Source organism: Mustelus asterias, chromosome 1 (assembly GCF_964213995.1).
Source record: "Mustelus asterias chromosome 1, sMusAst1.hap1.1, whole genome shotgun sequence".
NCBI lineage: Eukaryota > Metazoa > Chordata > Chondrichthyes > Carcharhiniformes > Triakidae > Mustelus > Mustelus asterias.
In genome coordinates, this window is record NC_135801.1 from 159,631,988 (window position 1) to 159,659,127 (window position 27,140).

A 27,140-nucleotide genomic window follows, 5' to 3' on the forward strand; every position below is an offset into this window, starting at 1 on the left:
ACATCCATCCAGGGGCTCACCTGATGAAGGAGCAGCACTCTGAAAGCTTGTGATACCAAATAAATCTGCTGGACTTTAATCTGGTGTTGTGAGACTTCTTACTGTGCCCACCCCAGTCCAACGCCAGCATCTCCACATCATTTCATTTATTAAGCATTTTCAAAATAGCAATAAATTTTGCTCTGGATTATTGTCTCTGAAAGTTTCCCTGGCCCTTGACAGACTGATTAGTTGTTGGGTTTATCCCTGTCTCCTGGGGAGGGGTTATCGCCTTCCCAACTGTGGCAAGTATCCAGGATTGTCTCCAGCCAGAAAATCTCAGCAGGTCTGACAACGTCTGTGGAAAGAGAACAGAGCCAACATTTTCCAGTCTCGAAACATTGGCTCTATTCTCTTCCCGTAGATGCTGCCAGACCTGCTGAGATTTTCCAGCATTTCCCCGTCCTTGTTTCAGATTCCAGCATCCGCAGTAATCTGCTTTTGTCTCTAACCAGATCTGGCAGCACCTTGGGGGAGAGAGGAAGAGTCACCAATTCAGCTGCTGCCAGACCTGCGGGGTTTTCCCAGCAATTTTCTGCTTTCATTTCAGATTTACAGCATTCTGTTTTTATTCTGACTCTGACCAGAGTTGGCAACCCCTGGTGCATTCAGGCCGGTGCCACCCCACTGAACTGACAACACTGACCAAAGACCCTCCACGGCACGGTAGCACAGTGGTTAGCACTGCTGCTTCACAGCTCCGGGGTCCCGGGTTCGATTCCCAGCTCGGGTCACTGTCTGTGTGGAGTTTGCACATTCTCCTCGTGTCTGCGTGGGTTTCCTCCGGGTGCTCCGGTTTCCTCCCCCAGTCCAAAGATGTGCGGGTTAGGTTGATTGGCCAGGTTAAAAATTGCCCCTTAGAGTCCTGGGATGTGTAGGTTAGAGGGATTAGCGGGTAAATATGTGGGGGTAGGGTCTGGGTGGGATTGTGGTCGGTGCAGACTCGATGGGCCGAATGGCCTCCTTCTGCACTGTAGGGTTTCTATGATATTGGAGAGGCGGCGGGGGCACTGACCTGTCTGAGAGAGAGAGAGAGAGTCCCGGTTTCCGTGGCAACCCCGCCATTTCCTAGCCCTCACCAACATGGCGTCTTCAATCACCCCGGTCAGGTCACGTACTCGGAGTCCGCCGCCAATGGGCCAAACCCCATCTACAGGCTCCGCCTCTCATTGTCTCGTCAGAGGGGCAGTTGGCCGACGCGGGCCTGGGGACGCTGGCGCATGCGCAGCAGCGTGGCGGGCTCGTTCCCCTGCTTTTGGGGACGGGTGCCGCGCGGGCTCAGTGCCGCTCACATGGCGAGCGCTTTTCCGTACTCCCTGTTCCCCAGCTTCTACAATCCCGGCCCCTCTGCCAGGAACCCTCGGGAGCCAGGGGGCTGGGGCAAGTACGAGCAAGTCCAGCCGTTCTGTGTGGAGAGCGGGGAGCAGCAGGTGAGAGGTTTGGAACAGGGTGATTCATCTTCATGCTGCACAAGGCTCAGCAGGTCAGGCAGCATCTGTGTGAGGAGGAGAGAGTAAGAAGTCTCACAACACCCAGGTTAAAGTCCAACAGGTTTATCTGGTAGCACGAGCTTTCGGAGCGTCGCTCCTTCATCAGGTGAGTGATGATGAAGGGGCAGTGCTCCGAAAGCCTGTGCTACCAAATAAACCTGTTGGACTTTAACCTGGTGTTGTGAGACTACTTACTGAGGAGGAGAGAAACAGAGTTGAGCAGTCAATGTTTGAGAGGGGGAATCAACACCAATACCAACCCCAAGCATGATCAGCAAAGCAAGCACCTAGTTTGGTTTCATTGATGTAGGGAAGACCTCGCCATGAGTAATGAATACCGTATTGATTTGATTTATTATTGTCACATGTATTGGGATACAGTGAGAAGTATTGTTTCTTGCGCGCTTATACAGACAAAACATACCATTCATAGAGTACGTAGGGAGAAGGAAAGGAGAGGGTGCAGAGTGTAGTGCCGCAGTCACATATAGGTTGAGGACTGCTTACTATATTGGAGGAACTGCAATTAGCTGTCCCAGCTAGGAGTGTTTGGCGTCCTGTAGGCCAGGGTCATGTGTGAGATGATGCCAGGGAAAGGAGAGTGATTGAATTTTGTGTGCACTTCTGGCCTCCTGATTTAAGGAAGGATGCAAAAGGGTTCAGAGGAGGTTTACTGGATTGATACCAGGAATGAGTGGGTTGTCTTATGTTGTGGGGAAATTTCAAGAGGTGGCCAATTGTGTCTTAAACTAAGGCAATTCAATACTCGCAAGGCAAATATCTCTGTATAAAAGACATAACAAATTTATTAAACATAGAACATAATACAAGTGTACAGCCCACCGGAGTCTTATGAAGGGTTAAATAGCTCGAAGGACAGAGCAACAGAACCTCTCCGAAAGAAGTAAATTACAGAGTAAAATGCAGATCAATTAATCTTTTTCATAATCAATAATTCCATCTTTCATTAGCTTAAAATCAATTCCATTTAACAGTTATACATAAAAACAAAACTCTGTCAGATACCTCAGCCAATCATAAGATACTTAATAGCATGGTGATATCTTATTCTTCCAACTGATTCCCGACGTAGTCTCCCCTTGTCATTAACTAACTCTCTGTCAGTCGGTAACGGCAGACGCTACTGCAATGGATGTTCCCACCGGCTCACTGTCAAGTTGAATACACATGTGTCCCGGCATCCAGGTTCATATCTATTCTATGCCTGGGCAATGAATAGAACTATTCTTAATGTTGCATAATGCGTACCCTCTTAAGAATGTCATCCAATAGGACTTGCTGATTAGTCTGTTCCCAGACCTTTGACTTTAAACTATTGACTCCGACTGCCATGCCTTTCGGTACCTTTGCTTGATTAAAGCGTACGTTTACATTAAAATACATTAAAAATATCAGCATATATGCTTTAAAATCATAATTATTTGTTTTGATTCACTTACTGCATTCACATATGTGTAAGCTGTTTGTGTTAGCTTGCCCAATAATAATTTAACTCTTTACTAATTCCTTGTCCTCTGAAAGACTGCATTCTGCCTATAAATCTATTAGCTGATTAGAAATCCACTTCCACATCTGACGGTGGACAGGTTGGGCTAGTTTCCAGTAGAGTTTGGCTCCACCAGGTAGATTTGGAAAGGATGTTTCTTCTTGTGGGTGAGTTTAGAACTAGAGGGCACTGTTTTAAAATTACAGGTTTTTTAGGACAGTGATGAGGAGAAGTTTTTTTCTCTGAGGTTTGTGCAACTTTAAAACTCTGCCTCGGAAGGTGGTGGAAGCAGGGGTTGTTGAATATTTTTAAGGTGGATGTGGGTAGATCCTTGACAGGCAAGGGAATCATTTCTTTTCGGGAGGTAGATGGGAATGTGGAACTCAACGCAAACAGATCAGCCAGGATCTTATTGAATGACAGAGTGGACTAGAGGGGCCAAATGGCCTACTTGGGTTTCTATTTCATGTGTTGGTAAAAGGTGAACGAGGGTGTTATGAGGGAAATTTTTCTTTGAAAAATGAGCAGGCGAGGGAAAATCTGTCTTTTTTATTTCTTAGTGTCACAAGTAGGCTTATGTTAACCACTGCGATGGGGTTACTGTGAAAATCCCCATGCTTCATGGAGAGGATCATATTAGATTCGGTGGAAAGTGAGAATAAGGGAAGGGGTCCTATTATGGTTCTGAGAAGAGGTAGGCAGGATAAAGTTAAAATTATTTTACATAGTACAAATACATTGGATATTTGTTTTGAGTTAATTGAAAATTTAAAAAATCGCTCAAAAAGTTAAGACTTTACACAGGGGCTTAGGTTTAAATGTTCTGACAATAAATTGGAAGTTCGCAATATTGCTGGCACATCCTATAGGATGCAACACTAATTAATACTGATTAACCTAAATCTTTTTGAAAAGAGACATGTTGTCTGAGCTTTTCACCTTGCACTCATCAGGACAACCAAAAGAATGCTAGATTTCAAACAATTACGTCAGTTTATGTTATAGGACAAAAGGATGCTGATTAGTTGACAAGTTGACTCTGGCCAAGGTGTTTCCAATAGAGAAAATAATGGGGAACTATAGATTCCCCAAACTTGAGTAATTAAAAAAAATGCAAGGCTTGATCTTATTCCTTTTGTTTGCAGATAACTAGTCTCTTCATATGAACATATACATTTGTATATGGGGACCCATTCCTGAATTATGATATTTTATATATATATATATATATACACACAACTGTTGTTACAGGAAACAGAGTTGAAATGGTCAGCCCTGAAAAGCCTGAAGCAAGAAAATTGGGAACCATTGGAACCTGTTGCAGTTCCACTACTTCCAGCCAAAACAGGTGATGCAAAATTGGTTTCATGTGTTAGCTAAGTTATTAGTAACATTGTGAGTAGATCAAATGAGAGATCGCGGATGAAACACATTCTAGTGAAGACACTTTGCCATTTAGTTGTCTTTTCATTGCCACCACCACTATTACTGCAGAGGTTTGCTGGGGCAGATTTCCATCATGTGATAAGCAGGTTGTCGTGGGAACTAACGCGAAACACTTCAGATGCTGAAAATCTAAAATGAAAATGAGACTGTGGCAAAAAAGCATCAGCAGGGCAGGCAAAACCTGGAGCAAGAAGCTGAGTTAATGTTTGAGGTTGACGACCTTTCATCAGACCTGGAAACTGCAACGGTCAATAATATGCAGTATTAATCTTGCTTCAGCATTAAAGTTAAGTTTATTTGTTAGTCACAAGTTAGGCTTACATTAACGCTGCAATGAAGTTACTGTGAAATTCCCCTAGTCGCCACACTTCGGCGCCTGTTCGGGTCAATGCACCTAACCAGCAATGCCTTTCAGACTGTGGGAGGAAACCGAAGCACCCGGAGGAAACCCACGCAGACACCGGGAGAATGTGCAAACTCGACACAGACAGTCATCCAAGCCGGGAATCGAACTCAGGTCCCCTGGTGCAGCACTAACCACTGTGCCACCGTGACATCCATTATGTTGTTTTGGTAACATTCTCAATCGCTTATAGCAAGTTTATATGGCAAAAATGCTGATATTCAAGCATGAACATTTAAACAGAGGGATAGCCAAAGTGTGCATGTGTGGATATTGGGTGAGGATAAGATTAGATGTGGCTGTGACATGGCCTGTGGTCGAACAAACAGAGTCATTCATAGTGTAAACTCACATGAAGAATGACCACTGTGCTTTGGTACTGGGGAGCGGTTGGATTGATCGAACTGACGTGGCAAAAATACTGAATAATCAAAGGGGAAAAGATGAGGAAGAAATAAATACAATAACTGTCACTAGAAAAAAAAGTATTATCGAAACTAATGGGGCTGAAAGCTAATACTTACCCTGGACTTGATGGATTGCATCTTAGGATATTAAAGAAAGTAGCTACAGAGATAGTGGATACACTAGTAATAATCTTCCAAGATTCCTTAAATTCAGGACAAGTCCCAAAGAATTGGAAAACTGCCAATGTGACACCCTCATTCAGAAAGAAAGGGAAACAAAAAACAGGTAACTATAGGCCAGTTAGCTTAACATCTGTCATTGGGAAAATGTTTGAGTCCATTTAAGCAGTGTCAACATGGCTTCATGCCTGATGAATTTATTAGAATTCTTAGAGGTGGTAACAAGCAGGATAGCTAAAGGTGAAGCAGTAGATGTAATATACTTGGATTTCCAAAAAGCATTCGATAAGGTACCACACAAAAAGGCTACTTCATAGGATAAAAACCCATGGAGCTGGGGATAGTATATTTGATTTGATTTATTATTGTCACATGTATTGGCATACAGTGAAAAATATTGTTACTTGCGCACTACACAAAGCATACCATTCGAGTAAAGGATTGGCTAACTGATAGAATATGGAGAGTTGTGATAAGAGGGGCATTTTCAAGATGACAACCTGTAACTAGTGGAGTGCCACAGGGACCAGTGCTGGGGCCACAATTATTTACAATATATATTAATGGTTTTATTGCTAAGGATATTAAAGAAAGTAGCAATAGAGATAGTGGATATACTAGTAATAATCTTCCAAGATTCCTTAAATTCAGGAAAAGTCCCAAAGGATTGGAAAACTGCCAATGTGACACCCTCATTCAGAAAGAAAGGGAAACAAAAAACAGGTAACTATAGGCTCGTTAGCTTAACATCCGTCATTGGGAAAATGTTAGTCTTCATTTGAAAATAAGTGGGAAGGCAAGTCATGAGGATGACTAAGACTTAAACTTACAGCTACAAACTGAACTATGGTTGACACCTAATAGCTGAGATCCAAGCACTAACCTTGCTGCAATCCTGAAATTGACTAATTTATTCCTATACTCTATATTCTGTTTGTCAATTAATCCACAAAGAATGTGAATATATTACCCCAATACCATAAGCCCTAATTTTGTATAACAACTTATTTTGTGGCATCTTATCAAATGCCTTCTGAAAATCCAAATATACTACATCTACTAGTTCCCTCTTATCTACCCAGCTCGTCTGTCAAAACTCTAAAAGTAGGTCAAACGTGATTTCCTTTTCCTGGAACTGGGTTGACTCTACCTTTAGCATTGTTAGCCATGAAATATGCATCATTAGTGAACAAAACATATTTTCAAAGCTTTGTTATTTAGTTTATTCCATTAAAACACATTTTGTTCAGAAACTGGCCTTTATTGGGAGTCTAGTTTTTGTGTGATGGGTTTATGCCTTATTTTTGCTTGTTACTGAAGTCGATTTCTTTTTCTTTATTAGCGTTCAAGTTTCACCCCGTGAGCCTGGAAGATCTTTCTTACACTGGGAGGATAATGACAGCTGGATTAAGAAATGACATGACAATGCATCCACTTAACTTCACGGAACAGGCATGTTACATGAAGCATTTTCTTATTTCATGATTATATGTTGACATGTAGATTAAGACTTGAAGTACATATTGCATATAAATTCATTATAAAAATTGTGATTCTCTCTGGCCCCGTAGTTATTATGATGTGGAGATGCCGGTGTTGGACGAGGGTAAACACAGTAAGAAGTCTAACAACACCAGGTTAAAGTCCAACAGGTTTATTTGGTAGCAAAAGCCACTAGCTTAAAGTCTTAAAGGTACAGACAATGTACAGACAACACATTGTCTGTACCTTTAAGACTTGATTAGCTGTAAAGACTCTCATTCCAATCATTATTCATGTAAATTGAGTTTGTGTCTTTGTGCCCTGTTTGTAATCAGAACTCCCACCCACCTGACGAAGGGACAGCCTGTTCCGAAAGCTAGTGGCTTTTGCTACCATAGTTATTAAACAGTGCTGGTTAGATTAAATGTACACCTGTTTAATTTTTTTTACTGAAGGTGGTAAAGGTCTTTTTCTGCAAGCACTGGCTTTATTTTTTGTAACCAAGCTTGATATTCAAGTTTGTTAAAAAAAATTTAATACAGGAGTCTGTTTACTTTTTAACTGGAATGCGATCCGATAGTTACAACATGCTAAGTTATGGCATAATGTAAAATGCATTTCTAAAATATTCAATGACCTGGAAGGATATAACTATTTGCATTGCATCTACTTTCTTGCATGTTTGTGTCACTGTTGCATTTTTATAATTTTGCAGATGGCGAACTTCTTTCTTGATCAACCTGATGATGCCTTCAGTTCAATGGGTAAACTTCTAGAGGAGAACTTTTATTTTGGAAATTCAATCCTCAGGGTAAGGATTGCTTTTGCTTTCTGTAAACTAATTGCAAGAATCCCATGAAATTATAACAGCTGAATTATATAATCTAAGTGAATTGTATAATTTATTATTGTTCCTAGAAGGTTGTAGTTAGATGTCAATATTTTATTGACGTAATAATACAGAATAAGTGGAAGGATCTTGAGAGGCGTAGGGGAAGCTTGGAGTGAATGTCCACAGATCTCTGAAGGTAGCAGAAATGTTCGATAAGGTGGTTAAGAAGGTATATGGAATCCTTTCATTTTTAGCTGAGGAATGGAGCATTAGAGCAGGGAGATTATGCTGGAGCTGTATAAAATGTTAGTTAGGCTACAGCTTGAGTACTGCATGCAGTTCTGGTCACCCCATTACAAAAAGGATGTTATTTGCATTAGAGTGGGTACAAAGGAGATTCACGAGGATGTTGCCAGGGCAAGAGAATTGCAGCTGCGAAGAAAGGTTGGATATTCTCCTTGGAATAGAGGATGCTGAGAGGACATTTGACTGAGGTGTACAAGTTTGTGAGGGGCCTAGATAGAGTGGATGGGTAAGGCCTATTTCCCTCAGCAGAGCGGTCAGTGGCTAGGGGCATAGATTTAAAGTGAGTGGCAGGAGAGGATATGAGGAAAGCACTTTTTTCACCCAGAGTTTTGTAGGGTTCTGGAACTCACTGCCTGAAAGAGTAGTAGAGGCAGAAACCCTTGACTCATTTACAATGTGTCTGGGTACGTAATTGAAGTCCAGTAACCTCAGGGCTATGGACCAAGTGCAGGAAAATGGGATTAGGCTGGGGGGAAGGGCTCATTTTTTTGGCTGGTGCAGACGTGATGGGCAGAGTGGCCTATTTCTAAATTTTCTAAATATCTGTAAAGGAGGAATGTGGGGAGAGCACAAAGGGGAATTGCTGGCTAACTCCCTAGGAGGGCCAGCATCGACAGATGGTCCATGTAACAATGTTGTAACAATTCTACAGTCCTGTTCTATGTTTTATATGTGGGTTGAGTTTAGGCAATTGAATTTTAATCTAGCTAAATGTAGATATTGTACTTGGGAACAGATAATAGGAGACAAATTAAAGTTTATTTATTAGTCACAACTAAGGCTTACATTAACACTGCAATAAACTTACTATGAAATTCCCCTAGTCGCCACAGTCCGGCACCTATTCGGGTCAATGCACCTAACCAGCACGACTTTCAGACTGTGGGAGGAAACCGGAGCACCCGGAAGAAACCCACGCAGACACTGGGAGAATGTGCAAACTCCACACAGACAGTGACCCAAGCCGGGAATCGATGAAGCAGCAGTGCTAACTAGCCACTGTGCTGCCCAGTTCTGGGATGAATCTACCAAATTATTTAGCATAGAATTGTGTGTTGTAGAAAGTGACGTGGCTTATCCAAAATTCTTCAAGCCTATTACATTGTTCCAAGCAAAAGTCAGCGTTGCGCATTTCTGGAAACCTCCTCAGATTATGGTTGTAACATTAACGTACAACAATTTTTAAGATGTGAATTATCAAGATTAAAACATACCTGATCTACTCTCAATTTACCTAAATCAAAATGCTGCCCAAGTTTAAATTCCAACCAGTTGGATTAAAGGGGAAAAAGATTGACAGGGTTCCTTTGCTTAGTTACCTTCCTGTGACCATCTCTGAAAATGTGTTTAGATGCTAGACAAGGATAGATTGGGATCCCCTATACTACCCCCAATGCTTGAAATGCTGATATCGTCTGGACTTGACCTGAAGATGGTCACTTTGGTGATGTATCATTGGCCAATCAGCAGCTGTAATGACGAATGGTGGTAAGCGCAGAAGTGAAGAACCAATAGCATTAACAGAAAAAATGCAGGATGGATGGGGAGGCGATGGCCTACTGGTATTATCGCTAGACTATTAATCCAGATACTCAGCCAATATTCTGGGGACCTGAGTTCAAATCCCGTAACGGCAGATGGTGGAATTTGAACTCAATAAAAAAACTATCTGGAATTAGGAATCTACTGATGACCATGAAATCATTGTCGATTGTCGGAAAAACCCATATGATTCACTAATGTCCTTTAGGGAAGGAAACCTGCTGTCCTTATCTGGTCTGGCCTACAGTCACAGCAATGCAGTTGACTCAACTGCTCATGGGCAACTAGGGATGGGCAATAAATGCTGGCCCAGCCAGCGATGCCCATATGTATGTTAAAGAGACTTGGAGTCGATGCTTTAAAAAAGTATTAATAAGGAAGAGCTTTTTTCTTGTCCATGGGGATGAGAAAAATTACCTTGCCTCTGGTCTGCCATCGTCACAAATGTTGATGCCTCTGTTGATCTGCTCAGAATGTGCCTTGCCTTTGTTTTTTGGAACTGTTCCTCATTACGACTTATGACAGTGGTCACACATTGTAACCCATATTGTATATGACCAACCTGGCTGTCAGCTTGAGCATTTCTGCCTTCCACCGCCAAATTCCCTTATTATTCCGAGTTATCCTGGGCTCCTGGACCAGTCCAAATTAGGATTGCTTAAAGTAGGCCTTCAATGTTTAATATTGTAAGTACAGAGAGCTTTGGTTACCAAAACGTTTCATCACTGCATTGTTCTTTCTTCAAGGGAAAGGCAAGACAGACAGTGATAAGTATAAACCATATGAAGACATTTACAGAGCGAGTACAACGGAGAGAGTAAGTGCCATCAGAATTAACATCCTGCAAAGAATACATACTGTAATGTTGCTCTTTCCAAAAGGATCTCTCACACAGCAGATTAATTTCTCCAGGTCACGTTTCACTTGTGACATTATGATTTATTGAAACAAAATGTATTCCAAAGCTGTGTGGGTTAGGTTGATTGGCCGTGTTAAATTGACTCCTTTGCTGGAATTCTGCCATCCCGCCCGCCACGGGAATCAGGGAGAGGGGGGGCGGGGGTTGCGGTGGTTGTGGGGGGGGGGGGGACGGGGGGCGGGTGGACGGACGGACAGACAATGGGAAGCTCCATTGACCTCAGGTGGTATTTTCCGGTCTTGGGTCGAGCAAGGCCGTAAAATCCCACCCCTAGTGTCAGGGGGATTAGCAGGGTAAATATGTGGGGTTACGGGGATTGGGCCTGGGTGGGATTGTCGGTGCAGACTCGATGGGCCGATTGGCCTCCTTCTGCACTGTAGGAATTCTATGATTCTATTCAACAACTATACATTAGCCCAGCGAATGAAATTCGGGTTTTAGTGAGCATATGGAAAATTTGATACTCAATGGTTGTCACTCAGAGCCTTTATAAAAATTCATTCATGGAATGTAGGCATTGCTGGCTAAGCGATGCCCATGTCCCACGAATGAATAAAAAACAGACAAGGCTGATTAGGAATCTCTCCTGCTCCTACCATCTGCTATTGCTGTATGTTAGAGAGATTTAGAGTCAATGCTCAGCTTGTTTGGCTATGTCATGGATGCACCTTCCCTGATTAACAAGTTCTGGAGTTGGGCTTAAACCTGGACCTACTGGCTCAGAGACAGGGATGCTTCCGTTTGCACCACTAGACCTCTCAAGTATAATAATACCAAATTATTTGCGATATTACATCGTATGTATTTTTGCATATAGATGTTAAGACCTACAAAAGTGTGCAGACGATGACTGTCCATTTAGCATTCCTCTGACATGTGTGCTCTTCATTAATTTTATAGATGCCCACTTTCTAGTGGGAGTAAGCGAGCCAGACTTTTAAATCTGTTCTTGCGGGAGTCTGTTTTTGATATTCCACCAAACCTACTGGCAGAAAATATCCACGAAGAAATGAAGATTCAAAGAAACAAGCTGCTGTTTGATCATTCGGCCACTGGAGGTGCCCTGGTGTACTGTCCTTTCTCCAAAGAAGCCCGTTTAGAAGAAGGATGTCTGATCTATCCTGGCAGTGAATCCATGAACTCACTCCGTATCCTTTGGGTAAACTTGCCTCACTTGTTTAGGAAAAGGTTATTTATTGTACTTTGCACTTTTATTTTTAGCTCAAATCTATGCCGCAAATGAGACAACTTGGTTGTAAAGTAGCCTGTCTTCACTTCCCCCTCAACACCACCCCCCCCCCCCCCGCCCCATTCCTCCAGAAACAATGTACTGAAAAAGTCTTTATAATGAGAGCAATATAGTCTGAACTCTGTGACCTCTTACCACCTGGAAGAACAAGAGCAGCAGTTACGGGGGCAGCACGGTGGCACAGTGGTTAGCACTGCTGCTTCGCAGCTCTAGGAACCTGGGTTCGATTCCCGGCTTGGGTCACTGTCTGTGTGGAGTTTGAACATTCTCCCCTTGTCTGTGTGGGTTTCCTCCCGATTTCTTCCCACAGTCCAAAGATGTGCAGATTAGGTGCATTGGCCGTGCTAAATTGCCGCTTAGTGTCCCAGAATGCGTAGGTTAGAAGGATTTATGGGGTTACGGGGATCGGGCCTAGATGGGATTGTTGTCGGTACAGACTCTGCACTGTCGGGTTTCTGTGATTTCTATGCGATACATGGGTTTCTCTCCAAATCGTACACCACACTGATTTTGAACTATATTGCTACTCTTCCACTGTCTCTGGGTAAAATAACATGGAACTTACTGCCAAACAGCCCTGTGGGTGTATGATATTTCACACTCCTCCTTTATTACAATGTCTGTATGGTCCACCTGTTTTGTGAAAACAGAAACAAAGTATTCAGTCAGAACTGTGCTCATGTCTTTTGCCTGCATGCACGTGTTGTCTGCAAATGATTCCACTATTTCCTGACGAACCCTTTTACTCTTGTGTGTTTATAAAATAAATTTGGGTTTTTCTTGATTTTTCTGGCTTTCTCATGCCCTCTGTTTTACTTTCATAGAATCTACAGTGCAGACGGGGGCCGTTTGGCCCATTGAGTCTGCACTGACATTAATCCCACCCAGGTCCTGTCCTATCCCCGTAACCCCTCGTATTTTCACAGTATTTCACAGGAATTTCACAGTAACTTCATTGCAGCGTTAATGTAAGTCTTACTTGTGACTAATAAATAAACTTTACTTTCACGCTGGCTATGGGTGGAATGATGGTTAGCACTGCTGCCTCACAGTATTTCTGCAGTATTGCGTTGTTGTTCTCATCTGGCGAATGTTCCCTCTTTTTCGCTGGCTAAAGAGGAAAATTAACGCAAAAGGGAGGAAAGATATTGGCCTGCTCGAGCAGCCCAGCAGGCTGGGAGACAACAGCAGGAGGCCCTTTGCCGGGCTTTTGTTTTTCAGTGCAATCAGCTCCGTGCCGGAAATCAGAAACAGACCTGAGGGTTGAGAGCAGTTTAGAGTTCAGAATGACATACCTGAAACACAGGGTTTAGTGAGAGGGAGGAACTGAAGGAAATCAGTATTCGTGGAGAAATGGTGTTGGGGAAATTGATGGGATGGAAGGCTAATAAACCCCCAGGGCCTGATGATCTACTTGAGGAAGTGGCCATAGAAATAGTGGAATTCATTGGTGGTCATCTTCCAAGATCCTATAGACTTTGGAACAGTTCCTACAGTTTGGAGTGAAACGAATGTAACCCCACTGTTTAAAAACAGAGGTAGAGAGAAAACAGGGAATTATAGACCAGTCAGCCTGGTTATCCACTCTGGTAGCAAAAACTGGCAGGCAGATTATTATCTGAAGGGCTATAAAATGAGAGAGGAATATGTACGTTGAGTCCCAGGTTCTCTTTACACCCATTGCTAAGGACAAGTATGCAGGTGCAGCAGGTGGTAAAAAGGCAAAAGGTATGTTGGCCTGCAGAGCAAGAGGATTTGAGTACAGGAGCAGGGAGGTCTTGCTGCAATTATGAAGGGCCTTGCTGAGGCCATACCTGGAATATTATGTGTTGTTTTGGTCTCCTTATCTGACAAAGGATGTTTTTGCTATAGAGGAAGTGCAGTGAAGGTTTACCAGACTGCTTCCTGCGATGACAGGACTGATGCACGAGGAGAGATTGAGTTGGTTAAGATAATATTCGCTGGAGTTCAGAAGAATGAGGGGGGAATCTCACAGAAACCTATAAAATTCTAACAACACAGTAGATGCAGGAAGAATGTTTTTAAAGTTTATTTATTAGTGTCACAAGTAGACTTACATTAACACTGCAATGAGGTTACTGTGAAAATCTCCTAGTTGCCACATTCCGGCGACTGTTCGGATACACCGAGGGAGAATTTAGCATGGCCAAAGTAAAGTTTATTTATTAGTCACAAGTAGATATACATTTACTGTGAAAATCCCCTTGTCGCCACACTCCGGCGCCTGTTTGGGCACACTGAGGGAGAATTTGCATGGCCAATGCACCTGACCAGCACGTCTTTCAGACTGTGAGGAAACCAGAGCACCCAGAGGAAACCTACACAGATAAGGGGAGAACAGAAAGTGACCCGAGCCGGGAATCAAACCTGGGTCCCTGGTGCTGTGAGGCAGCAGTGTTAACCACTGTGCCATGCACCTAACCAGCACATCTTTTCGGACTGTGGAAGGAAACCCACGCAGACACGGGGAGAACGTGCAGACTCCACACAGACAGTGACCCAAGCTGGGAAATTTGTGATGGAGACTTGGACTAAATCATTTTTAATATGCTAATGGAACATGTATGTCCCTTGTATTATTTCTCTTTAATTAGCCTTTATTTACTGGAAATGTAAATAGTTTCAGAACTGAGATATTAAACTTGTCACAGCTGGAACTTTGGTTTTTCAACTTCAAGTTGAAGGCAAACCACACGTCTGCTCATGCAAGGCACCAGCAAAGTTGCAATGAGTGACTGTCCTGAGTTTTGAAGAACATTATTTGGGGAGCAAAAAAATAGTACCAACAACAAGTTTACTATCATTCCAATATTCTGTCGCTTTGATGATCAATAGTGCACAATTGTTAAAGGCTACATTTTATCAATACTTTGTCAAAGTTCCTTAATATGTTGATATCAGATTTTCGCAAAATCAAGTTAGGCTTTGATGATGATAAAATGCCAAATTTGAATGTGAAATTTAAACCGTTGAAGTTTAACTTGAATGGTAGAATCAATCAGATAGATTCCAGTACTGTGGAAGAAGAAGGTAACTATTTATGTAAACCACTGAGATCTGGAGTGCTGCTTATTATTTAGAATTTATTTTAAATAAGAACAAAGAACAATACAGCACAGGAACAGGCCCTTCGGCCCTCCAAGCCCGTGCCGCTCCCTGGTCCAAACTAGACCATTCTAATAGAAAAGGCTTGTATTTATATAGCACCTTGCACAAGGGGAAGGCGATGGCCTACTGGTATTATCACTGGACTATTAATCCAGAAACTCAGCTCATGTTCTGGGGACCCTGGTTCAAATCCTGCCACGGCAGTTGATGGAATTTGAATTCAATAAAAGGTATCTGAAATTAAGAATCTACAGATGACCATGAAACCATTGTCGATTGTCGGAAAAACCCATCTGGTTCACTCATGTACTTTAGGGAAGGAAATCCACCCTCCTCACCTGATCTGGCCTACATGTGATTCCAGAGCCACAGCAATGTGGTTGACTCGCAACTGTCCTCGGGCAGCTGGGGATGGGCAATAAATGCTGGCCAGCCAGCGATGCCCGTGTCTCACGAATGAATTAAAAAAAACAACTTTAGGATGTCCCAAAACACTTCACGTTGAAGTAGTCATTGGTTTAATTTGGGGATTGGGGGTTTGTGGCAACCAATTTACGCACAGCAAATTTCACAAAGTGTAATTCTCACGGTGCTGGCTGAGGAATAAATCTTGGCCAAGCTATCGGGAGTCCTGCCCTGCTTTTCTTTGGACAGTGCAGTTTAGGTCCATCAGAGAGTTTGGATAAATATCTCATCTGAAAGACAATGTCCTTGGCAGTGCAGCATTTCTGAAGCTGTGACTGATGGAGTTCCACAGGGTTCAATGCTAGGTCCTTAACTATTTACTATCTATAAAAATGACTTGGGTGAAGGGAGCAGATGTATCATAGCTAAACTTGCCAATGGACAAACCGAGGTAGGAAAGTAACTTTTCAAGAGGAGGTGGAGTTTAAGTGAGTGGACAAAAAGTTGGCAGATGGAATATAACATGGGTAAAGATGAGCTTGTTCACTTTGGTGGGAAGAATGGAAAAGCAGAATGTTACTTAAATAAGAAAGGTTGCAGAATTCAGTGGTACAGAGGGATCTAAGTGTCCTGGTACATTAATCACATATAGTATGTGATTAGGAAGGCAAATGGAATGTTGGTATTTATTGCAAGAGGAATGAAATGTAAAAGTAGGGAAGTTTTACCAAAGCTGTACAGGAGCTTGATGAGATCACATCTGGCGTAATGTGTGCAGTTTTGGTCTCCTTATTTAAAAATAGATATAATCACTTAAGAAGCATTTCCGAGAAGGTCGACTGGACTCTTCCTGGGGTCAAGGGGCTGACTTATGAAGAAATGTTGAACAGTTAGGCCTTTATTCATTGGAGTTTAGTAGGATGAGAGATGATCTTATTGAAACATATAAAATCCAGAGGGCAGTTAAAAGTGTGCATATCCGGAGGATGTTTCCTCATGTGAGGAGACTTAAACTTGGGGACATAGTTTAAAAATAAGAGGTCTCCTTTTTAAGACAGAGATAAGGAGGAATCTTCTTCTCGCAAAGGGCTATTGGTGTGCGGAACTCTCTTCCCTAGAAAGTAATGAAGGCTGGACCTTTAAGTTTATTCAAGGTAGAGTTAGACAGATTTTTGATGATCAAGGGGGTGGAGAGTTATGGGGGGTAGACAGGAAAATGGAGGTGAGACCACAATCAGATCAGCCATGATCTTTGAATGGTGGAGAAGGCTCAAAGAACCAAATGACCTACTCCTGCTCCTACGTTCATGTATCTCAAGTATCGGCCTTTATCATGTGTACAAGTCTCTGAAGTGGGTCCTGTCATACTGAGTTGGCAATGGAAGTTTATGTAGTAGAACTCCAGTTTCATTGATTAGTTCCCAATCTTTTGGGAGTTCTGGACCTATGCCAATGCCACTGAAAGGGACCAGTGTCTGAAATCCTGTATTTAATTTTCATTTAAATGCATATTTTGAAGACTTTTTGTATATTTTGATGTTTATTGCCCACATGGTTATAACTGGGTAAAACCACTCTACCCTCGATGGGAACATTCTGTGGGCTCAGGTGACTAAAAGGGACAAGAGCAGGTGCAGGTTCATGTTCCGGTGTTATTAAATCCGCTGGATAATGAAAGATATTTGTGCACGTCTGTGGCAGTTTTTTTTTTCAATATTAAAATTTTGTTTACTGTGTATTATCAATCTGCTGTTTTATTCTCCAATCTTTTCTGAATGACAGTTTTTGTAGGAGTTCGGTCTGACTATTATTGTGGAGTATGGAAATTATCACAGGAAATGAATCCATCTGTTCTACAGGTAGTTCAGGTGGACAATATGGCTACCTGCATTAACGTCAGGTAAGGACTGAATGCTCTATTTATCAGACTCCTAATACCCTGGGCTTTCACAATCAATATTGCTTCTGCGATTTAAAATATTATCGCTTTGATTTAGAGACTCAAGTGCAGAACGTGTAGAGTTGTTGGGTCAAGAAAGTCAGCTTTTCTGATCCTAGGTGGCATTGGGAGTGCGAGAGATTGAACCTATTTGCTTGTGTACAAGGCGGACACCAACTTGAGAGGGTTGTCCTCTGGTGAGAGGCTGAATAAATTGAGCCTGTACCTTCTAGAGTTTAGCAGACGCGATGGGCCGAAGGGCCTCTTCTGCACTGTATGATTCTAAGAGATCAACATTTACTTCAGAATGAGGGGTGATCTCATTGAATCGAGCAAAATTCTGAAAGTGATTGACAAGGTAGACAATGAGAGATTGTTTCTTGCTGGGGAACCTACGATGCAATGTCACAGTCCTAAATAACTCCTTATTTTGAGGCTTCATTCTTCATTCAGATGTTTGTTAATCTTTGGAAATCTCTGTCTATGTAGATGCTCCACGGTTGTGTATACTGAAGGCTGGGATCGTTGGATGTTTTTATTTTGTGGGAAACTGAGGGATATGGGGAACTGACAGGACTATAGAGTTTTTGGTCAGAAGATTAGCCATGGTCATACCGAAAGGCAGAGCAGATCCAAGGCATGTGTGGTCTACACCTGCTCCTATTTGTTAGCCCAGATCTTCCAATTAGGATCTGAAACCTTTGGCAGAATTTTATCATTTTGTAACTAAATGTCAATTTAGGTGGGAAAATCAAGGTGCAGCCCGCTGGCCCTGCAGACAGAAAGGAAGTTTACACACATTGCGCCTGTTTCAGCTAAACAAAATAAGTGACGACCATTGACTGACTCATTCCCCAGAGCAGTGCCTTGACCAATCAGAGTCAAACGGCTTTGTTTAAATTTCAAACCATGTTTGCCAGTTATCTGATGCGTTCTCATTGGCAACACCTCCACCAGTCAGAATTTTTTTCTCATACAGTATAAATTGTTGCTTTCCCCTCATATCGGTATTCTTGACAAATGTCCTGATGAGTGCAAAATGAAAATCTTCGACATGTATCTCTTTTTTTCAGCAATTTATATCTATGGTGTTTTCTGGTTCGCACACTTATGGTCAGACATTCTATTGTCATTCCATAATCCAGAAAATTCCAAAATCCAGAAATGACTTAGTTTTAAGCATTCTGGACTGGAGAGGTTATATACAAAAGGTTTAGAAAAGAAGTACTAAAATACTTTAGCAACGATCTTTTCTTTTTACCTCAGCCCTCATGTTCCTGGAGAACTGGTGATTGCCAGTGAGTGTGGAGCTGCCTACCTCTGGATCCTGGACAAAGGGTAAAGTTAAAGTTTATTTATTAGTCACAAGTAAGGCTTACATTCACACTGCAATGAAGTTACTGTGACAATCCCGAGTCGCCACACTCCGGCGCCTGAGGGAGAATTTAGCACAGCCAATTCACCTATCCTGTACATCTTTGGACTGTGGGAGGGAACTGGAGCACCCGGAGGAAACCCACGCAGACACGGGGAGAATGTGCGAACTCCACACAGACAGTGACCCAAGCCGGGAATCGAACCCGGGTCCCTGACGCTGTGAGGCACCCGGTAAATGCCTTTTCTCAAAATTCCTGCGTAGGTGACGTATGGCATCAGCGCCGGCATCTCCACATCATGCGGAGGTGGCAAAATCATTCTGAGTAATTTCTGGATTAAGAAATGTGAGACAAAGCAAGGCTTCCATTTAATAGGATGAGTTTACAGGGAATTGAACCTCAGGTTTGTGGGATCTTTCGTGTCTTGTGAAATTTGATATTGTGCTGTCCGTGGAGATGCTGCTCAATGGGACTTGCTTGGGAGACTAATATTTTAATACTGCGTCACTCTGAGGAATCCTTTGTTATTCATTTTTATTTTCTTTCTTGTTAAAATGCTATCCTAGCCTTCAGAAAATCCGAAAGGAAACTGACAACCTCTACTTCAATGCTCAGTTGCCTTGGAGATGGTGTGACTTCACAGCTCACCCACGGGTCTACGTGTATGCTGATAGAACTGGGCTTGATTTAACCGACATGAGGGTAAGTTTTTTTTTTCAAACAGTTGTTGAATTTATGGGAGTTGAGTTCAGGAATATTCTGTAATCTTTAAGAAATTGAGATTGTTGTTTGTTCTTTCCTCATCTCCCCACTTCCCAATAAAAATGGCGAGAAGTGTATCTACTGATGTTAGGATGTGTTACTTATTGAGTTTTTAAAGCCAATGCAATAAATACCTTTGAACAAAGAACAGTACAGCACAGGAAACAGGCCCTTCGGCCCTCCAAGCCTGTGCCGCTCCTTGGTCCAACTAGACCAATCGTTTGTATCCCTCCATTCCCAGGCTGCTCATGTGACTATCAAGGTAAGTCTTAAACGATGTCAGCGTGCCTGCCTCCACCACCCTACTTGGCAGCGCATTCCAGGCCCCCACCACCCTCTGTGTAAAAAACATCCCTCTAATATCTGAGTTATACTTCGCCCCTCTCACTTTGAGCCCGTGACCCCTCGTGAACGTCACTTCTGATCTGGGAAAAAGCTTCCCACCGTTCACCCTATCTATCCCCTTCATAATCTTGTACACCTCTATTAGATCTCCCCTCATTCTCCGTCTTTCCAGGGAGAACAAGCCCAGTTTACCCAATCTCTCCTCATAGCTAAGACCCTCCATACCAGGCAACATCCTGGTAAACCTTCTCTGCACTCTAACGCCTCCACGTCCTTCTGGTAGTGCGGCGACCAGAACTGGACGCAGTACTCCAAATGTGGCCTAACCAGCGTTCTATACAGCTGTGGTGTATTGCTGTACTCCTGGGTTGGCTGGACAGCTTTGTGCAGAAATAATTCAAACTTTAACACAAACATTTGCAGAAGGACATGTCAATGCAACAGTCGACCTTGGCATCTGGTAGCAGCAACTGAAATATTCCACTGAAAACAGCAAATCTGTTGCATGGTTGTTGGGAATTTGATTTGACTTGGATGCTTTCCTGGGTTCAGTGACATTAGTCACTCCTGTAAGCGGTTTAAGTCTCTTAACTTCTATGGAATGGGAATTGATTCATTCTTGCCTTATACCTAACAAACTCAGGAGCATAAGCGGATATTCGAGAATTTCATTCTCTTCAAGGGTGGATTTGATGAGATGCGATCAGATGCAAATCGTTAAAATGCTTCATTTCACACAGCAAGAGATGTGATCAGTTTCACCTAATATTCAGTTAGTTTATTTGACTTTCTGTAATACAAAATAGTAAACATGAGCACGCGCAGCTTTAAAAGCACAATTTCAGAAGTATTTTTTTCCTAAATCTTCTCTGGGGAAATGTAACTTTTTAAATGCTGAAACATAGCCATCGTGCACAGTATTTTCTTGCTATCTGCGCACTGCAGTAATACCTCCAGCTGGATAATGCATAAGTATACTGAACATTGTTCCTGTCTGAATCCCATTTTCTGATTCTCAACTTTTAAAAAATATGTAACTTTTAGGCTGGGGAGACCTATAACCAAACGTTGTTTAAGATAGGAGAGGCCGCTGACTGCCAGAAAGGGGAACGTGTGATTCTTCCCAAAAACCTACGAGATGTAAATCCGTACCATCATCTTATTACTACCCAGGTTCGTGCCTTTTAATATTTTTGGGGTTTGTAATTACCTGACATTATTTTGCTTCTTTGCCAGTCCACTAGTGAAAATGAAATGAGTGAATGGCTCAGTCCACCAGGATATGAACATGTTACCTTCGATTCATCACCATGTGGATGAGACATTAAACCAAACTCCTGTTCAACTGAGATACCATAGCTAGATTCGAAGAAGAAAAATGAATTCTGGTGTCCTGACCAGAAATTCCTCCCTCCCCATTAAGAACAGATTGATGGGCTATTTATCTCATTTGGCATTAGTGAACTTTTCAGTGTGCAAGTTAGCTACTGTTTGCCTGCAAAAGAGTTACTGCGCGTTAAAAATCAATTCATTGGTTGTGGGGCACTTTCAAATAAATCAAGGTTGTCCTAAGATGCTATAAATATTTTTTTAGCTCAATCATTGAACATGTTCAAGACAGAAATTAATAGGTGATGACATCGAGGATATTGGGATAATGTAGGAAAGTGGCGTTGAAAAGAAATGTTAAAGTTTATTTATTAGTCACAAGTAGTCTTACATGAACACTGCAATGAAGTTACCGTGAAAATCCCCTAGTCGCCACACTCCTGCACCCATTCAGGTACACAGAGAGAATTTAGCATAGCCAATTCACCTAACCTGCACATCTTTGGACTGTGGGAGAAAACCAAGATAGATGGTTGGCCATGATCCAATTAAATGGCAGAGCAGGTTCGATGGGCCGAATAGCCTACTGCTGTTCTTGTCATAACACCCTATTTCTCAGACTAGCGTGCACACACATGTGCACATACTTTTCTCCCCTTGACTCTCTGCGCTTTGGAGCTTGGGGACGTTGCAGAAATTTCTTCAAGTTGGGGGAGGTGGAGAAAGTAACCAAGTTATTTTTCAGAATTGCACTTTGAGCACCAGTATGGATTCTGTGTATATTATAAGTCAACTTCAGTTCATTTCTGGATTTGAACCAACCCTCTTTTGTTTAAATGAACTGATCAAGCTTTATATAGTTCTTCCAGCATTTAATAAATATTAGGTTTCCCTGATAGCATCCAAATGGTATGACGGAGAGTAGGCAGGTAGCCTGTTTGATTCCCTGGTCTGAGGAAACTGATGGCGCTGACAGTATAATTTGGTTTCTGCATCCAAAAATTAGGAAAGAGTAAAAATGACCTGGAATTCACCACACATAAAGACATGATTTAGTTTATATCAGTTAGGAACAAGATGAGGTCGGTGTGTGTCACACTCCACAGGTGCCTGCTCGTATTTCGGTTGAAGTTTACCAGTGAAATACAGCCACTTTGTTAATGTACTGGAGAATGGCTGATGCCAGGAGACTTTACTCCAACCTGGATCAGTGGAGAGAAGAAAACAAGTGCCAAATGGTCCGGGAAAAAAGAAATTCTGATCCTTTCAGGTCCACAGCTTGGCAGTTATGGGGGTCATGATCTAAATGTTTTAAAACCTTGTACCTAATTGTGAAATCTTTCAAAGATTTGAAACTAATATTCAATAATGATTTATTCTTGCGGTTGCTTGAATACTAAATCAATATTTTACTTTTCAAATATAGTACTCTGCCTACATTGTAGATGAACGATTTCCCACTCTACCTGTCCTGAAGTGGGCCCACATGCTGGAATCACCACCTCTATTTGCACAGGTCGCATGTGGGGCAGCCAAGAACAGAACAAACAAGATTGTCCTGGGGACTCAACGCACACAGGAAGTGTTACTCCTGCAGTATTCAGGTGACTGGTAACTTCTAACTGTTCTTGTTAGTTAATGAGATGAAGGGGATATGAAGGGAATAGATAGGGTGAACGGTGGGAAGCTTTTTCCCAGATCAGAAGTGACGTTCACGAGGGGTCACGGGCTCAAGGTGAGAGGGGCAAAGTATAACTCAGATATTAGAGGGATGTTTTTTACACAGAGGGTGGTGGGGGCCTGGAATGCGCTGCCAAGTAGGGTGGTGGAGGCAGGCACGCTGACATCGTTTAAGACTTACCTGGATAGTCACATGAGCAGCCTGGGAATGGAGGGATACAAACGATTGGTCTAGTTGGACCAAGGAGCGGCACAGGCTTGGAGGGCCGAAGGGCCTGTTTCCTGTGCTGTACTATTCTTTGTTCTTTGTTCTCTTTGAGATTGTGTTTTTCTGCTTCATAGTAATGAGGTACTGATGATTCAGGAGAAATATAGCATGTTTATGGAGGATTTAGGGGGTTGCAGAGAGGCTGGTGGGGAGAGAGGGAGCACCCCCACCTCCCCTCCCCCAGCATTCTGCAGCTGTCGAGGATAATTGGTGGCCACTTAAGACAACTCCCTGCGCAACAACATTGTACGTGTGCATGGCAGATTTGTCCAGGTTTTTGGAGACTCTTTCAATCTCAATAAATATTTTAAATACTCATGTGTAAATAATGTGTCAGACTGCCGTCCTTGGCAGTGCCAGCCTGGGCCCCCTGGCACTGCCCACAAGTGGGTGCAATTGTAATGAACTAGCTTATAAGGAAAGTTTTTTTTAAAAAGTGATTTACGAATTTTGTAATTAATGGAGCAACTTAACAACATTCCCACAAAAATAATGGTATTTGTTTCAGGGCCAGATTGCGTTGGTCAGTAATTATTACACCGATCACATTAAAACCTCAGTTACACCTCATTGATGGTCAGTTGTCAAAAACTCCACAAATTTCAGGCCGATTGTGTGGTAAAGTGAGAATGTGATTCATTTCAAAAATACTGAATTTCAAAGTACCCTTTACAACCTCCATTTAGGTGGGATGCAGCTTCCTTGCCAGTCATTTGGTCCACCCCAAAAACTCTCCTGTATTTACGATATGATGCAACACCTACCGGTCAGGTTACCTCAGCAACATGAAGTGGTGACTGAGAGGCTTCACTCTGCTGGAGCAGGTGAGATTGTGATTTTTTTTAAAAATAGAAGATATGGTTGAAACAGCCTGATAACTAGTATAAGCTGCAGGGCTGCTATAAACATAAGATGTAATTACCATTTCACAATTTCTGCTTTGTATAATTTTATATTGAGTATTAAGATGAGGCGGCACGATAGCACAGTGGTTAGCACTGCTGCCTCACAGCGCCAGGGACCCAGGTTCGATTCCTGGCTTGGGTCACTGTCTTTGTGGAGTTTGCACATTCTCCCCATGTCTGCATGGGTTTCCTCGGGTGCTCCAGTTTCCTCCCACAGTCCAAAGATGTGCAGGTTAGGTGCATTGGCCGTGCTAAATTCTCCCTCAGTGTACCCGAACAGGCACCAGAGTGTGACGACTAGGGGATTTTCACAGTACCTTCATCGCATGTAAGCCTACTTGTGACTAATAAATAAACTTTAAGATGGGAAATATAGCATTTATGAAATCCCGAAAGATCTTTGCTTTACAAACATTGTATTGAGGTGGCAGAAAGGCATGTTACACTTCTAATGTACCATTGGCTGTGTCTTGGAAAACAATGTAATTTCACTTGTGACAAGTTGCTGTCTCACTGGAGAGAACGTAAGATATTATAGGAGCAGAATTAGGCCATTCAGCCCATTGCGTCTGCTCCACCATTCACTCATGGCTGATACGTTTCTCAATCCCATTCTCCTGCCTTTTCCCCGTAACCATTGATCCCCATACCAATCAAGAACCTATCTATCTCTGTCGTGAATACACTCCGTGATCTAGATAAAAGCAAAACGCTGCGGATGCTGGTGTCTGACGAAGGGTCATCTAGACTTGAAATGTTGGTTCTATTCTCTCCCCACAGATGCTGTCAGACCTGCTGACTTTCCAGCATTTTCTGTCTCAATGACCTAGTTGGTACCTTATCAAATAAACAGTTCTGCAATTGAACATTCTTAATATAAATCTTTTTATGCAATTGTGAGGCTATGTGAGGGATAGTTCTGGCTTAAATTTAGAATCTAGTTTAGGTAAACCAAAGTGACTCTGAAAGGAGGGACAAATCTTTGTGTTTTTAATTTTGCAGGACTTGCAACACTTTACCACTGTCGTGGCAAAAAGTCCCTGTCTGTGTTTCAGCTCACTGCAGTGGGAGACTTGTTCTACCAGATGTTAATTCCTAAGAGTTCATCAACCAATAGAAAAAGCACGATGAGTGAAGAGATACAATCGAAACATTCTGCAGAACCTAGGGATGGAGGAGCAGAAGATTTGTCACATGGGGAAAGTGAAAGACTAGAAGGAAACCCTTCACTAAATGGAGTAGATGAACAAAGATTGCAAAGCACTAATAAACCTTTAACACCCAGTTGTGCTGCGCTCACCACGTGTCGGAGGTGGATGAATTCATTTTTGAAAAAGCAAAAGAAGTTTCAAAGTGGTTCCAATATGCTGCACAAACATGCTGTCTTCAATACAAAGCATCTGTTCACCGGTCAGGCGTTTAGGAAGGGCAAAAAATCAACTGATACGTGCAGAGAAATGTGGGATAAAATGCATGCGATTATGGAAAAGAAGCAAGTGCTTTGTGACGGTACTTTTCCAGTACCGGATCATGTCCATGTCCCAGATGTTGTGGATCCCTTGGTGTGGGGAGATGAACTAAGTCAAAGACTTACAGCCACGTGGGAAGGGAAGTGGAGTGAGTGGTGGGAGGAGAAGTTAGGCAGGAACCGGAGTAAGAAAATCCAAGCACTGCGTGCAAAAAGACGACGTGAAAAGTTAGCTAGAGCGGGGCAACGGACAGAGCTGTCGGGGAGCTTCACATCTTCAGTGTCTAACTTATCTGATTTCAGTGAATTTTCAGATTGGAGTAGATCCTCCATGATGGATTTGGAACGCAGTGATTCTTTGTCTGCTACAGAAAGTAATGCTGTATCTAATACGTTATCTGATGTAGAACAGTCAATTCGGACAGTTTCCGAAGAGCCCCAACAAGAAAAGGAAGCTCAGCCCAATGTGTTTGTCCTAGAAGAAAGCCAGGCACCAGCACCGTTTTTTTCACAAGACATACAGTTGGTCAGTATTCCCAAGGAACGAGAGAGAATCCTCCAGAATTACTTGGCTGCATTGGACGACCATCCACCCCAACCTCCTCAAGAGGATGATGAAATAAACTTTCCGTTACCATTAACCTCGTCCACGCAGATGTCTTTGGCAGAATCTTATCAAGTGCCTTCTACTTGTGAAATGTCCTGGCGACCACCCCACAATCAGCCCAGACACGCTCAGCCAAAGAAGAAAAGGGCCAGGATGGGTTTTTAAGAATTTTTACACCAAAAATATTGAACTGTCAATTTGGAATGAATGAGCTTCCACTCACCTTGATCAGATATTGACTCTGACCAACTGGCCAATATTTGCAAGATAATTCTTAATTCCTGTGTGGAAATTTCCAGTATCACATTGATCACGTTTCCACCCGAATGGGTTGTTTGTGTGTTTATTAAAGAACATATATTTATTTTTAAAAAGAAGTAATTGTTAAATTAGTGCTGCCCAGATTTTTCTTTAGTTGTGTTATTGGCAAGCCATCTGAATATTCTGAGACTAATATAAAAAAAACACATTTGAGGTGTGAAATACTTCACATTGTATTTTGTAAAATCTGTGAAACTATTTTCCCCCGTTCTTAACGTTTCCTTATTTGCAATAAAAGCTCAAACTGCGGAATCAAAAAGATGAGAATTTATTAAAGTTTGTTACTTTTGATGTATGTGGGTGATGTCCGGTGTAACTAAATACAATCATCATCATGTTAGTTGCCGATCTGTAGGCCAGAGCTTGGAGTGTAATTTCTAGATGAGCATAGTGTCATAGAGGTTTACAGCATGGAAACAGGCCCTTCGGCCCAACTTGTCCATGCCGCCCTTTCTTTTTTTAAACTCCTACTGAGCAGCACACTCTCAGTACTGAAGTCATGCTGAAATTTACACTGATGTTCCGCAGTGAGGCCTGCAGCCACAGCCATTTGAGTCTTAACCATGCCGCTATTCAAATACCAACAACGCTCTGAAATTATTCTCAAGTCTTAACTAACAAATGCAAAACTGATTGATGCCCTGACAGACACTATCGGATTAGACTCGTACTCCACTGAGCACCAAGCCAGCACCATATGATATGGGCTTCTGTCGAAGTTTGTGCACAACTTGGCTCCTTGGCATTCCAGAATCAGATTGATTTGATTTGATTTGATTTATTATTGTCACATTGTAGCATCAG

General features: G+C 42.4%; 1 protein-coding gene across 1 annotated transcript; it reads left to right on the plus strand.

The window, feature by feature from the left end:
- Window positions 1–1,269: 1,269 nt before the first annotated feature.
- taf1c (TATA-box binding protein associated factor, RNA polymerase I subunit C) lies at window positions 1,270–26,629 on the plus strand. The gene is made up of 14 exons (XM_078221954.1): window positions 1,270–1,469; window positions 4,288–4,384; window positions 6,815–6,924; window positions 7,670–7,765; window positions 10,381–10,451; window positions 11,454–11,701; window positions 14,725–14,853; window positions 17,119–17,236; window positions 18,542–18,613; window positions 19,218–19,353; window positions 20,803–20,931; window positions 22,514–22,691; window positions 23,722–23,859; window positions 24,943–26,629. The coding sequence occupies exons 1-14, from the start codon at window positions 1,332–1,334 to the stop codon at window positions 26,178–26,180; spliced, it is 2,898 nt and encodes a 965-aa protein (XP_078078080.1). The 5' UTR covers window positions 1,270–1,331; the 3' UTR covers window positions 26,181–26,629.
- Window positions 26,630–27,140: the final 511 nt, after the last annotated feature.